Source organism: Brassica oleracea, chromosome C9 (assembly GCF_000695525.1).
Source record: "Brassica oleracea var. oleracea cultivar TO1000 chromosome C9, BOL, whole genome shotgun sequence".
NCBI classification, from domain to species: domain Eukaryota; kingdom Viridiplantae; phylum Streptophyta; class Magnoliopsida; order Brassicales; family Brassicaceae; genus Brassica; species Brassica oleracea.
Window position 1 is genome coordinate 39,903,433 of NC_027756.1, and position 12,824 is coordinate 39,916,256.

Genomic DNA, 12,824 nt, shown 5'->3' on the forward strand with positions numbered 1-12,824 from the left:
TTTTAAATTAAACTATAAACCATATAAAATACAATATTTTAGTTTGAAAATTTATTTTGAACAAATTTTTTTGATAAAAGTTTTGCACGATCATTGACAACTTATTTTTTTTAAAAAATTATAAATTAGTAAAACTATTAATCCTACAATAAAAATTTTGTTATCAGTAATTTAATTTTTTTTCTATAAAAGATACAAATGATCAAAAAAACTATATGAGTAGAAATCATCATTTAATAGACATTAATATTAAAAATATACTAAAATATATTATTTATGTTAATATCATTTAAATTTAATTACATATCCTATCAAATATATAAAAAAATATTTTTTGGATTAATAAAATTGATTTATATGTTCACACCAATTTAATTATATATTTAATAGTTATTGACTTTTAATTATTTAATATATATTTATTATTTCATAATATGTACAAATATTTAGTATATAAAATAATTTATATATATAATGTTGATCCCGCGCCTTCCGCGCAAGGCGCGGGTCTTAAGCTAGTAACTAACTAAAAATGGAATACAAATGGTCTTCCAATCGAAACGTATTTAGTTACATGTTAATTTTAGAATCATGATGTTTAAATTAACATCTTGTTGTGTACTTGTGTTAATGGCATTTTTTGTTAATGATCATTCTTGTACAATGAAGTTTTTATTGCCATCATCAAGTTTTTGTCAACATATTTAGCCAAAAAAAAGTTCATGTCAACTTTAAATGGGAGCGTGCCAGCATTCGATATTTTACAGAAAAGTATGCTTGCTTGAGCTATACCACAAACAACCCATACAGCTAAAGAGAGCGCTCAGAGCCCAATCATATTTTATCTAGAAGAAATCACCTAGTTGTTTTATGGTCTAGATTAAATTGTGTGATGTGGTGTCCTATTTATACATGAAGTATGTACGATAAAACAAATCCTAGATGGTATCTCAAAAATCGCAGGAAATAATTAGATTTCTTGAATTTAGGAGATATTATTGGTATGTTAGCCCATTTTTTGGAGCATAAAAATATGTACGTGAGTACTATTTAATTATGTATATAGCCAAATTTTATGCGAGTAATATTCCTTTACGAAAATTTTGGAGATAAGATTGTTTGTTAATAATCCTTGAAAAGTTAAGATCAATAATTACTTATGCTATGTTAGATGAAAATTTAGTCGAGCAAGTAATGTCATACCCGAAATTTAAGATATACGACTGATGTTACTTTTGAATATATATATATTCTTTATAACTACCATTTAAGAGTTGTTAAAATATGGACGATAATTCAATCAATGATTGGAAAGTAAATGATATTGGTAAACATTCAAATCAAGGTCGTACAAAATTAGAAATATTGTGTAATCTTGTGGGTGTAGTGTGCAGTAAATCCCAAATTTTTATGATCATTTTTTTCCTAGTCACAAGATGATGCATTCAAAAGCTGATGCATTCAAAAGCTGATAGAATTGGTTAAAATCATCTTATTTCTGATGAATATTAATTTATTTACTTGGACTGCTAAATCCTTAATATTTATATCAACCATAGCTACTAATCAACTCAAATGATCGTTTTGTTTTCAGTCATAACACACAATTCTATAGCAATGTAAAACCATATCACCATCACGATATTATCTATTTGGCTTTCCAAATAAAAACCTGGTACATATATATATATATATATTTAATAATTTTAAGAAAGTATCTAAACTATTTTATATGGAATAGGTCATATAATATATAAACGCTTTCTTAATGATTCCATAAGATATAACTTTTTGGCAAATCTAAAAATAGAAAGAAATTAAATTCTCAAACAAGAAAAAATGGTGAACTTTTTTATTTGTTGGAAAAATATTATTTTCTATACCATCTTTTTAGAAAGACTTAAATTTATTTATAAATAAATATTTTAATTCCATATTTCGTGCTCGAGAATATTCTCAATATGTTCAATTTATGATCTTCATCACCTTAAATCCTTAAATCTACGTAAAATGTAGACATCACCATCTTAGCAAATCAACCTAAAACTTATATTGTTGTGCATTTTAAAATTTTATATGTTATGAAGATTACTACAGTTTTAAATTTAGTACTATCAAATGAGATATTATTAGAAGCACAATATAGATATATAATAACTAACATGAAATATTTAATACTTTCATGTTAAATACAGGTACTCGAAGGATAATTCATAATTAATAACACATATCATTACTAATTATTATAAAACCCACAACTCATATAATTAGCTCATTTCAATTATCTTAACAACTATTTTTTTTTTTGTTTTATACCATAATTAATAAAACATCTCTCTATTGTAAACAGTGTAATTATCACAATTATTCATTTAGCTAGGTTACAGATTTATTTGGCAATAACAATTTTTTTTATAACTTTGGATCTTACATAAGAATAAATCCCACGCTTTTAAAACATAGGTCAAAATCAAGTTATGAGATTGAATTAAAAAATCTTTCAAACATCATGCCAAAATTTCTTATTTCTATTACTTTTTGATGACGTTTTAATCAAATATTACTATAATTTATAAAAGATTTTAATTCGAGAAACTTTGAATAATCCAATACATATATTCGATGGATATGTTTTCAGTAAAGGTAACAATCTATACTATTATTTGAGAAGTGAATTTGCTGATTTGTCATGTTCTCCATAATTTTAGATAATTTTACTTATTTGTTATGTTTTTTATTATGTTTGAACAAAATTATTGATTTATTACTAGTTTTTTAGTTGAATCACTAATTTATTAATTTAAAAAATACTTTTATTGAATCTTATATATAATTTAAAAAGAATTTCATTTTAGTAATTTTAAATTTATATGTTATATTATATATTAAATAATTGATCATAAAATAAGATAGTTCTTATATATATTGTGTTGCAATCTGAAAAAAATATTTTCATTATAAAGGTTAAAAAATTAAGATACAAAAAATTATAATTAAATATCAGTCAAGAAAAAAAATTTATAGAAAAAATAGTTTCTAAAATATTTCTAAGATATGAGTGTTTTAAAATTTTTAACACAATATAATTAATAAGTATATATTTTGATGAAAAATATGACATATATAAATACTTTGATGTTTGATTTAAATATTTGAAGACATAAATAATAACTTATTGTGTTGATTTTAGATTTAGATTAATAAGACATATAAATTAATAAATATTCGTAAGAAGATTATGTGCGGGCAAAACACCTAATTAAAAAAAAAAGGAAAAGAAAAATGCCAGCGAGCGAAATTAAAAAAAAAAACGGCAGTTATTAGGTATAATAAAGGAAGGCACGTCTTGTGTGTTTAGTCGCCACCCAGAAACCCTCACCTCTTCTACTCTTCTTGCTCCTCAACCTCTCCACCTCTTTCAAACTCCGAAAATGAGCAGCGATAAGGACAGCTTCAACGTCGGCGATCTCACCACCGGTAATTTATCTAATCCGTCTCTTTGTTTGTTTCTTCGTGGTCAAAGTTTCCCTCAGGTTGAGATTTCTAACCCCTAGCTCTTCGTCTGTTAACAGGTCTTAAGGATGAGGATCGTGCAGGCCTTGTCAACGCTCTTAAGGTCAGTTTCAGTGACATTGAGTGCAGAATTGAGTTTTTCTGCTGGAGATTTTGTTTTGATTGGTAAATGTTGTTGTTGATTCACAGAACAAGCTGCAGAATCTGGCTGGACAGCACTCTGATGTGCTCGAGAATCTGACTCCGAAAATCAGAAGGCGTGTTGAGGTCCTGAGGGAGATTCAGGTTGGTATTCTATAAGTTTCATTGTGTAATCGATAGGTGTAGATTAATAAGGTCTTTTGTGAATATGATCTTGCAATCGTTTTGATTATATGAGGATGTCTTCCGGATGAATGTCAAATGTTTAAGATATTGTTTAATTGGATAGGTTTAAATTTTTAAGGTATCTTCTGAATATGGTATTGAAATCTTTTTGATTATCTGAGAATCATTTCTTTTTCAGGGCAAACATGATGAAATAGAGGACAACTTCCGCGAGGAGAGAGCTGCACTTGAAGCCAAGTATCAAAAGTTATACCAGCCTTTGTATACCAAGGTAATTGCTTGTGAGAAGAACAAAATATTTCAAAGTTGCTACTGACTACTCTAACGGATGAAAGTAATTGGAGACTTGCATATGTTTACTTTATTTTCTTTATTTGTAGCTGAGCTGTCTTGGCTTTATCTGTTTTCAATTTTTTTTCTTGAAACTTGATTGATACCTGGAATGTGCAGCGCTATGAGATTGTGAATGGAGCTATCGAAGTTGAAGGAGCTCAAGAGGATGTTAAGATGGACCAGAGAGAGGAAAAAACTGCAGAAGGTATTCTTTCTTTCTCTCTTTACCTTTGTAATTCGTATCATTGCTTGAAATAAACGGCTTTGCTTATTTCCCTTTGTTGGATTGCAGAGAAAGGAGTCCCTAGTTTCTGGCTGACCGCCTTGAAAAACAATGATGTTATATCCGAAGAGGTTAGTGTTGAAGCTACAGTTTGTTTATTTGGAGTTACTCCAGTCATAACCATGGAAAATGACCAGTGTTTTAACTTCTTTTTGATATCAGATCACAGAGCGTGATGAAGGAGCTCTCATGTATCTTAAAGATATTAAGTGGTGCAAGATTGAGGAACCAAAGGGATTCAAGCTTGAGTTTTTCTTCGACCAGAACCCTTACTTCAAAAACACCCTATTAACAAAGGCGTATCACATGATTGATGAAGATGAGCCTCTGCTTGAGAAGGCTATTGGGTAATTGTTCATACTTCCTTGGATGGTTGCATAGAATAGTTCTTGTAAGGAGCTGTAGAATCTTCTTGCTGACCTATCTCCAACATTATTCTTCTTTTTTTTTGTTCTTTCTCTCAGGACAGAGATTGATTGGTATCCTGGAAAATGCCTAACTCAGAAGATTCTTAAGAAGAAGCCTAAGAAAGGTGCAAAGAATGCCAAGCCAATCACCAAAACTGAAGATTGTGAAAGCTTCTTCAACTTCTTCAGCCCTCCCCAAGTTCCTGATGATGATGAAGACATCGACGAAGACAGAGTACGTTATCATTTGGTGTTGAAACATACCGTGCTTTGACTCTGTTTAACCAAACTTTGTATTAACTATTTTATGTCCCTGATGCAGGCTGAGGAACTTCAGAATCTGATGGAACAAGATTATGACATTGGGTTCGTTTTCTTCTTAACATAATCTATGTCTGTCTGTCTGTACATTTGCGTCTATATATATGGAAGCTCTAGTGAGCACCAGTTATACATTTTTAAATATCTGATTCGAGTATCCCTTGAGTCTTGCAGTTCTACAATCCGGGAGAAGATTATACCTCATGCTGTCTCATGGTTTACTGGTGAGGCTATTGAAGGAGAGGAGTTTGACATAGACAATGACGATGAAGATGATATTGATGAGAACGAAGATGATGATGAAGAAGATGATGAGGACGAAGATGAGGACGAAGAAGATGACGATGACGAAGATGAGGAAGAAGTAAGCAAGACCAAAAAGAAGGTATTTTATTCCTCCTTTTTATCCAAGTAAGCAGTACCTTTTTTTTCTTAAGATTGACTACTAACTTTAAAAATTGGTTAAAATGTTTATGCAGCCGTCAATCCTACACAAGGTACACAACCAGTTTCCTCCTCATTTTAGTAATTGTCTTAGTCAAAACCTAGTTTCTGTCCAACAATCCGACACCAATGAATCATAGAACAACCTGTCTCATGTAGGATTAGTGATAGATGAAACAACCGGTCAAAAGCTCATTGTTGCATGAATATGTGAATCATAGAAACTTAAAACACTTATCTGACTAAAGTTGCACTATAAGTAGGTAGGTTTGTAAAGAAATAAAGTTTTCTAGAATCATCATCATGCATATGTAAAGCTTAGACTAAATCTGGTATTGCAAATGTTTGCAGTAATGTGAGAGATTAATATGTTCTTAATTTGAGAGATTAATATGTTCTTATAAAAATCAAATTGCAGAAAGGAGGCAGGCCTCAGATTAACGATGGACAACAAGGGGAGAGGCCTCCTGAGTGCAAGCAACAGTAAAATGTTGTGTGTTTTGAGTGAAGTTCCATGTAAGGCAAAATGTTTGAGGTCTCCGCATTGAAGTTCCGTCGTAGGCGGAATTGACCTCGCGAGATATTTGATAAATTATTTTTGGTGTTTCTTCCTTTTTTGTTTACTTGGATCACCGAGTTAAAGTCTTGGTTTTATTGACAAAAAAAAAGTTGTGGTTTTATTACTTGTTTAAAATTAAAATTATTGTTTTGTACTTGTTCGGTGGGCAAGTTTTGTTAAGAAACAATATTTATTACGTAATTTTAGTTTCACATTTATTTAAGTACTCGGTGTTTTTCTGCACCATGTGCAGTAAATAATTTTTTAAATCTAATTTATATTTAAAAATAAATTTTATTAAATATTATAGATTTTACTATTTTCTTACTAATATTTAATATAGATTTAATATATATTAAATCAATTTATATAAAACTAATAAAAATTATATAAAATTGTATAATTATAAAAAAATTAGCTTAAACAATATTTATAAAATTTGTAGGTATATAAAAAACTAATGATCTTACGATTAGTTATTTAAATTTATAAAAAAATTGTAGAAATTTTTGAAAGTTTAGTAATACAAATTGTATAATTATGCAAAAATAATAATATTTCGAATTTTGAAATGTTATATATGAATATATTTATTTTATAGATGATTTATGAGCCATTACCATATTTAAAAAAGTTTACCAAAAAATAATATCAATATTAAATGTAATATATGAATTATTACCTTATTCTAATAAGTTTGCCAAAAATATAAATCAACATTAAATGAAATTATCCATGTCATATTTTTCCAGAAGCCATATCATCAATTTCAATAGTCATGTCATATTTGTTTTTTGAAATTGATTGTAGAGAGGACATGTGGCAAAATCACTTTGCAAATTAAATGAAATTATGCATGTCATATTTTTCCAGAAGCCATGTCATCAATTTCAATAACCATGTCATATTTGTTTTGTGAAATTGATTGTAGAGAGGACATGTGACAAAATCACTTTGCAAATATAGTCTAGGGGATTTTATAAGGAGACATGTATTAGGCAATTTCGGAAAAAATATTCACGTTCTCAGTATCTATCTATCTATCTATCTATCTATCTATCTATCTATCTATTACTATAAACTATTGTTTCCTTCCTTCTCCTTCCTCCACGTAGGCTCCACCACGTAGATAAATCGTTTTATCACATGCCGACACGTGTCCAACAAGTTGCAGCGCTGCGTTTCATTAATTCATGAGCAATATATATGTAAATTTTCATGTGTCATTGGGCTTATATTGTTTTCAAGGAGCCCAGTCCGTCTACGATAAACTCTAAAACTCTTAAACCGCGTCGTTTTTGAATTTAGGTTTCATCAGTCTTTGTTCTACGCTGTTCGTTAGAGGACATGAGGAATCTATTCGGTGGGTTTTGATCGCGTTGTTTGATCTTCTAAGATACAAGTAAGACGAATCGTCATGAAAAATCACTGGTCTATCTTCATTGTCGTCGTTTCGTATGCGATTCTTCCCTTCAAAAACGTTATCAATCACTCACAGCTTATTATCTATCTTGAGTCGGTGGATAATACCTATAAAAAGGGCAGCCTTCTTCCATCAACACATACTCCTCCTCGATTCTAAAGTTATTTCGTTCTTAGATGATTTTTGGGGAGCAAGAAATCTCTCTCTCTCTCGCTGTTGAATCTTTTTAATGATGGTGATTTACATGAAACAGGGTCAGAGCCATAACCATGGACTCTTTCAGATCTTACTTTGTCGGACAGATCTTCCGAACATCTCATGGTTTCGGTGATTATTGGTTGGCTTACCAAGGCGGCAGTGAAGATGACGGTTCTTGCTTGGCTCAACGGTGGGGATTGGAGCACGGTGAGTCGAGAGTGGTTTGGGCAGGACGACGGGTTTGGCTTAAAGCTCTGACCAGTGCTCCTTCTGATGTATCTACAGGTGAAAAACATCAGTTTGTAGCATTTATATTTTATATTTTAGGGAAATGAAAAATATAGTTGAGTGAAACCTCTTCTTGATCACTAGAATAACAACAGGTTGAAGATGAAATCTCACCTTCAGAAGTGTCCGTCTTGGAATGAGAATTTTGCATCAGTGGTCCCGCTGGTTATATAGTACATGTTTGTTGAAGAGGCTCCGCCAGCAATCAACACATCACATGTTAAAGCAGAGAGTAATAAAAAAGGTACCGGGTTTGTTGAGCTTATGGGTGGCTTGGTTCACTAAGCGCATCCTCTCACGTAACATAAACAACTTCTGGGCCCTGCGGGAAAAGCAAAGTCACTCTTACACTGTCAAGAAGCTCTTAAGGTGTCGTGATTTGGCATTCAGTTGGATAAAAGCCAAACTAGGAAATGGTAGAAATACCATGTTCTGGTTTGAAAATTGGACTCCTTTCGGCGGGATCAAAGACTTCCTTCGCTTGCCTTCGTCCTCCTTCCTTGGCACGCGACAGAATGCAACTGTCTCAGACATCAATCATAATGGCGCCTGGTCTCTCCCCAGCCCACGCTCAGAAGAACAACTTGCTCTTCAGACCCATCTAACGACGATAACTCTCTCCACGGATGAGGACTCTTACATATGGTCACCTGAGGACAAACAATTACCAAGTTACTCCACGGGTATGATCTACAAACTAATAACACTTCACAAACCTCAGGTACCTTGGTATACTGCGGTTTGGACTACAAAGGGAATACCAAAGCATAACTTCCTTGCTTGGATGATGGTACTAAACCGATGCCCAACGAAAGACATGATTCTAAGTTGGGGACTTCAAACAAACCCGAACTGCCTCCTCTGCAACAACGCCGTAGAGTCAAGGGACCATCTCTATTTTGTCTGCCCATTCTCTTTTGAAGTTTGGGAAGCTCTTGCGATCAAATCTGGCTGCCATCCGGTAAGACAATGGTCACATTCTCTCACTACAATGCAATCACTCGCTCTCCCAAAGCACCAGAAGCTCTTATCCTTACTATCGTGGCAATCGACAATCTATCTCCTTTGGACTGAAAGAAATCACAGACTCCACCGACAACAGTTCCATCAGTCAAGCACGATCATCACTAACGCGACCTCTATGATCAAGAACCAGGTATCCTCTCTTAGGAACTCAAGCCCTAGACTCTACTTCCTCATGATGCTATACTGGTTAAGAGACTAGAACCTTCGATGATCACTATGGCGATCGCTCTTCTCCGCTGTCAGATTTCTATAACATGGATCAACTGTCTCTCCTTGATGTAATATGGGCGTAGCCCGGATCAAAAACTGCCTTCAGGTCATATCATATATATATATAAAAGCCTTTTTTTTCAAAAAAAAAAAAATCCATGCAGAATATTAATGTTAAGATAATAAAAATTTGAAAATAGTACTATGCGTCTGGTGGTCTAACCATTGAGATGATCCTTATTGATTCTAATGTTCAATAATGTGAAATTATTTCTGTGTACATTTGTCTTTTTCTACTTTGTATGATTTTTTATTATGTTCTAAAAGATTGGTTTGATTCGTCTGTACAACTTGACAAGATTCATGCTGCTGTGAAGAAAGATTTGGTTGAGCAGTTTGATCAATTCCTGTCACAAGGCATTACCAAATGGTTTATCAATTTCTCACTGAACCGCTCTTGTGGATCCTACCGAACAAAAAGCCATCCGTACAAAATTGCGTTCATTACGGTAGCATGCAAATGTTTCAACCTTTTAATATTAACTCAAACCTGTATTTTATCTTTATTGCCATGGCAAGGGAGAAGGGGAAACAAATTGTCATGGCAAGAGAGAAGGGAAAAAAGAAAAGGGCAGTAATGGTCAGATGTCGTTTGGATCGCGTTTTGGCAAATGAGGAGTGGCACACTTTATTTCTATGTTCTTATACAGAGTACTTAGGAATGGTGGCATCCGATCATCGCCCAGTGGTAGCTTATCTAGAGGATAAAGTTCCTAGGAGGAAAGGACAATTTCGGTTTTATAAGAGATGGCTTGGACAAGAGGGTCTCATGGAATCAATCACCATGGGCTGGTTGGATTCTAGTGAAGGAAGAGAGGATGGTATAATGGCAAATATCAGTAATTGTCGCCACAAAATTGCTAAATGGCGGAAAAATAATTCACGTTATGAAAAAGAAAAAATAAATGAGTTACAAAAAGCTCTTGAAGCTGAGGCCAATCAATCTATGTAATGTAGGATATAAAATTATATCGAAGGTTTTGTGTCAGCGATTGAAATCATGCCTCCCATCCCTCATATCAGAAACTCAATCGACATTTGTGCCAGGACGGTTGATTTCTGATAATATTCTTATAGCCCAGAAAATGTTTCATGGATTGCAGACTAATAAGGCATGTCAAGGAAAGTATATGACAATTAAGAAGGATATGAGTAAAACGTATAATAAGGTTAGGACTGGGCAAATAAACCGAACAGAAAAACCCGAACCGAACCCGATCCGATAAAAATGAATCCGAACCGATCCGAACCCGGCATAAATACCGAATGGATCTTGTTTTATGGTATTTCGGGTTATGGGTATTATCCGAACCGAACCCGAACCTAAATAGATATCCGATAGAACCCGAAACATTCAAAATTTTCAAAAAGAATGTGTACCAAACATGATCTCAATTCCTAATATGTATTCAAAATATATTGAACATCTAAACTAATTATCTATTATATGAAGATTGATGGTTGAAGGTGGCGGTTGAAGGTTGAAATTTTTAAATTTTGGTTTTGTTTTCATTGAAAAATGTTTTTCATTTCATGAGAACTTGATTTTCGTTTTATGCTTTCATTTATTTGGTTTTCTTTCTATCAATAACTATGTTTACATTTCACTTGATTTTGAATGATCACATTTGATGTTCCTTTTTTTTTGAACCGGTTTTATTTATGTTTTGGTTACAAAATAGGTACAAATCAAGTATTTTAAAACCAAAGAACCGATTTTACTTACTTTTTGCTTACAAAGTAGATATAAATCAGGTACATTAAACCGAAGAACCGATTGGGACCCAAACCCAAAAGTACATCGGGTTGTACCGGTTCTTTGAAGATTTACTAACCCCGACCCGAACCCGATAGAACCCGAACCGGTCCCGAACCGAATTTTCATATAATCCGAATGGGGCTGATTTTGATAAACCCGAAAAACCGAAACCCGATTGGAGTAAACCGAAACCCGATTGGAACCCCGAATGCCCATGCCTAGATAGGGTGGAGTGGGATTTTATTAAGGCGTTACTACAAAAGTTGGGATTTGATTTGCATTGGGTTAAACTGATGATGGAGTGCATTTCATCGGTTCAATATCGAGTTCTTTTAAATGGTCAACCACGTGGTTTCATTGTTCCACATAGGGGTTTACGTCAGGGGGATCCCTTATCCCCATATTTATTTATATTATGTACTGAAGCTTTAATTGTAAATATTGAGAAGGTGGAGAGAGGGAAACAACTAACGGGAATGAAGGTAGCCATAGCATGTCCATCACTATCTCATCTACTTTTTGCGGACGATAGCCTATTCTTTTGTAAAGCTGAAAAAGAAGAATGTCAAATCATTATTAGGATTTTAAAGGAATATGAGGTAGTTTCCGGTCAAATCATTAATTTTGATAAATATTCGATCCAGTTTGGACATAGGGTGGAGGAATCAACTAGACAGGAGTTACGAGATATTTTGGGAATCCATAATTTAGGAGGAATGAGATCTTATCTAGGTTTACCATAAAATCTTGGGGGCTCCAAGATACAAGTTTTTAGCTTTGTGCAAGATCTGCTAGATAACAGGGTCAATGGTTGGACGTTTAGGTTTTTCACAAAGGGAGGAAAGAAAGTGATCATTAAATCAGTAGTTAAGGCATTACCGAATCATGTGATGTCTTGCTATCGATTACCTAAGGCAACATTTAAGAAACTGACGAGTGCGGTAGCTCATTTTCTGTGGAGTCCGAGGGGAAGTATAAAAGGTATGCACTGGAAATCATGAGACAAAGTATGCATAAATAAGGATGAAGGAGGGCTGGGATTCAAAGACGTAACTGATTTTAATACAGCGATGCTTGGTAAACAGTTATGGCGTCTGATAGAAAAGCCAAATACTCTATTTCTTGAGTTTTTAAAGGCCGGTATTACAGGAATGCCTCACCCCTAGAACCGATTCGTTCTAGTAAGCAAAAGACTAATCAAACGGGTGGGATCAGGATCATCTATATCTGTATGGAACGATCCATGGCTTCCAACCACTCGCCCGACACCAGCTAATAAAAATCAACATAATTATTATCCAGACCTCACAGTGGATTCACTCATTGATTCTACTTCGCGAACTTGGAATTCACAGGCACTCCGGATTTTGGTGGACCCTCAGGATGTGATAATTATAGAAAGCATACCACTGAGCAGAACCCAGATGGTAGATAGAGATGGATGTCATTTCACAAATGATGGGAAATACACTGTCAAATCAGGATATCAGGTAGAACGGGTTTACTCAGACAAGAAAAATCCACCATTAATATTTGGACCTACGGTTGATGTTTTGAAGGCGTTCTGTTGGAAAATACGGTGCCCACCAAAGATGAAACATTTTCTATGGTAATTGGTGATGGGGTGTACACTACAAGAAAACATCAAGGATTCTGAGGGAAAAAATCGTCGG

At 33.5% G+C, this 12,824-nt stretch overlaps 1 protein-coding gene across 2 annotated transcripts; it reads left to right on the forward strand.

Moving 5' to 3' along the window:
* The first annotated feature begins 3,340 nt into the window (after positions 1-3,340).
* Positions 3,341-6,341, forward strand: LOC106313192 (nucleosome assembly protein 1;3). 2 transcript variants are annotated; one of them, XM_013750940.1, is made up of 12 exons: positions 3,342-3,477; positions 3,573-3,616; positions 3,703-3,798; positions 4,019-4,111; positions 4,291-4,378; positions 4,466-4,527; positions 4,619-4,803; positions 4,921-5,098; positions 5,186-5,229; positions 5,359-5,569; positions 5,664-5,681; positions 6,047-6,341. In XM_013750940.1, the coding sequence occupies exons 1-12, from the start codon at positions 3,432-3,434 to the stop codon at positions 6,113-6,115; spliced, it is 1,134 nt and encodes a 377-aa protein (XP_013606394.1). In that variant the 5' UTR covers positions 3,342-3,431; the 3' UTR covers positions 6,116-6,341. The 2 variants fall into 2 exon arrangements, with proteins under 2 accessions (XP_013606395.1, XP_013606394.1); XM_013750941.1 differs by lacking the exon at positions 5,664-5,681 and having other exon boundaries at positions 3,341-3,477.
* The last annotated feature ends 6,483 nt before the right edge of the window (positions 6,342-12,824 follow it).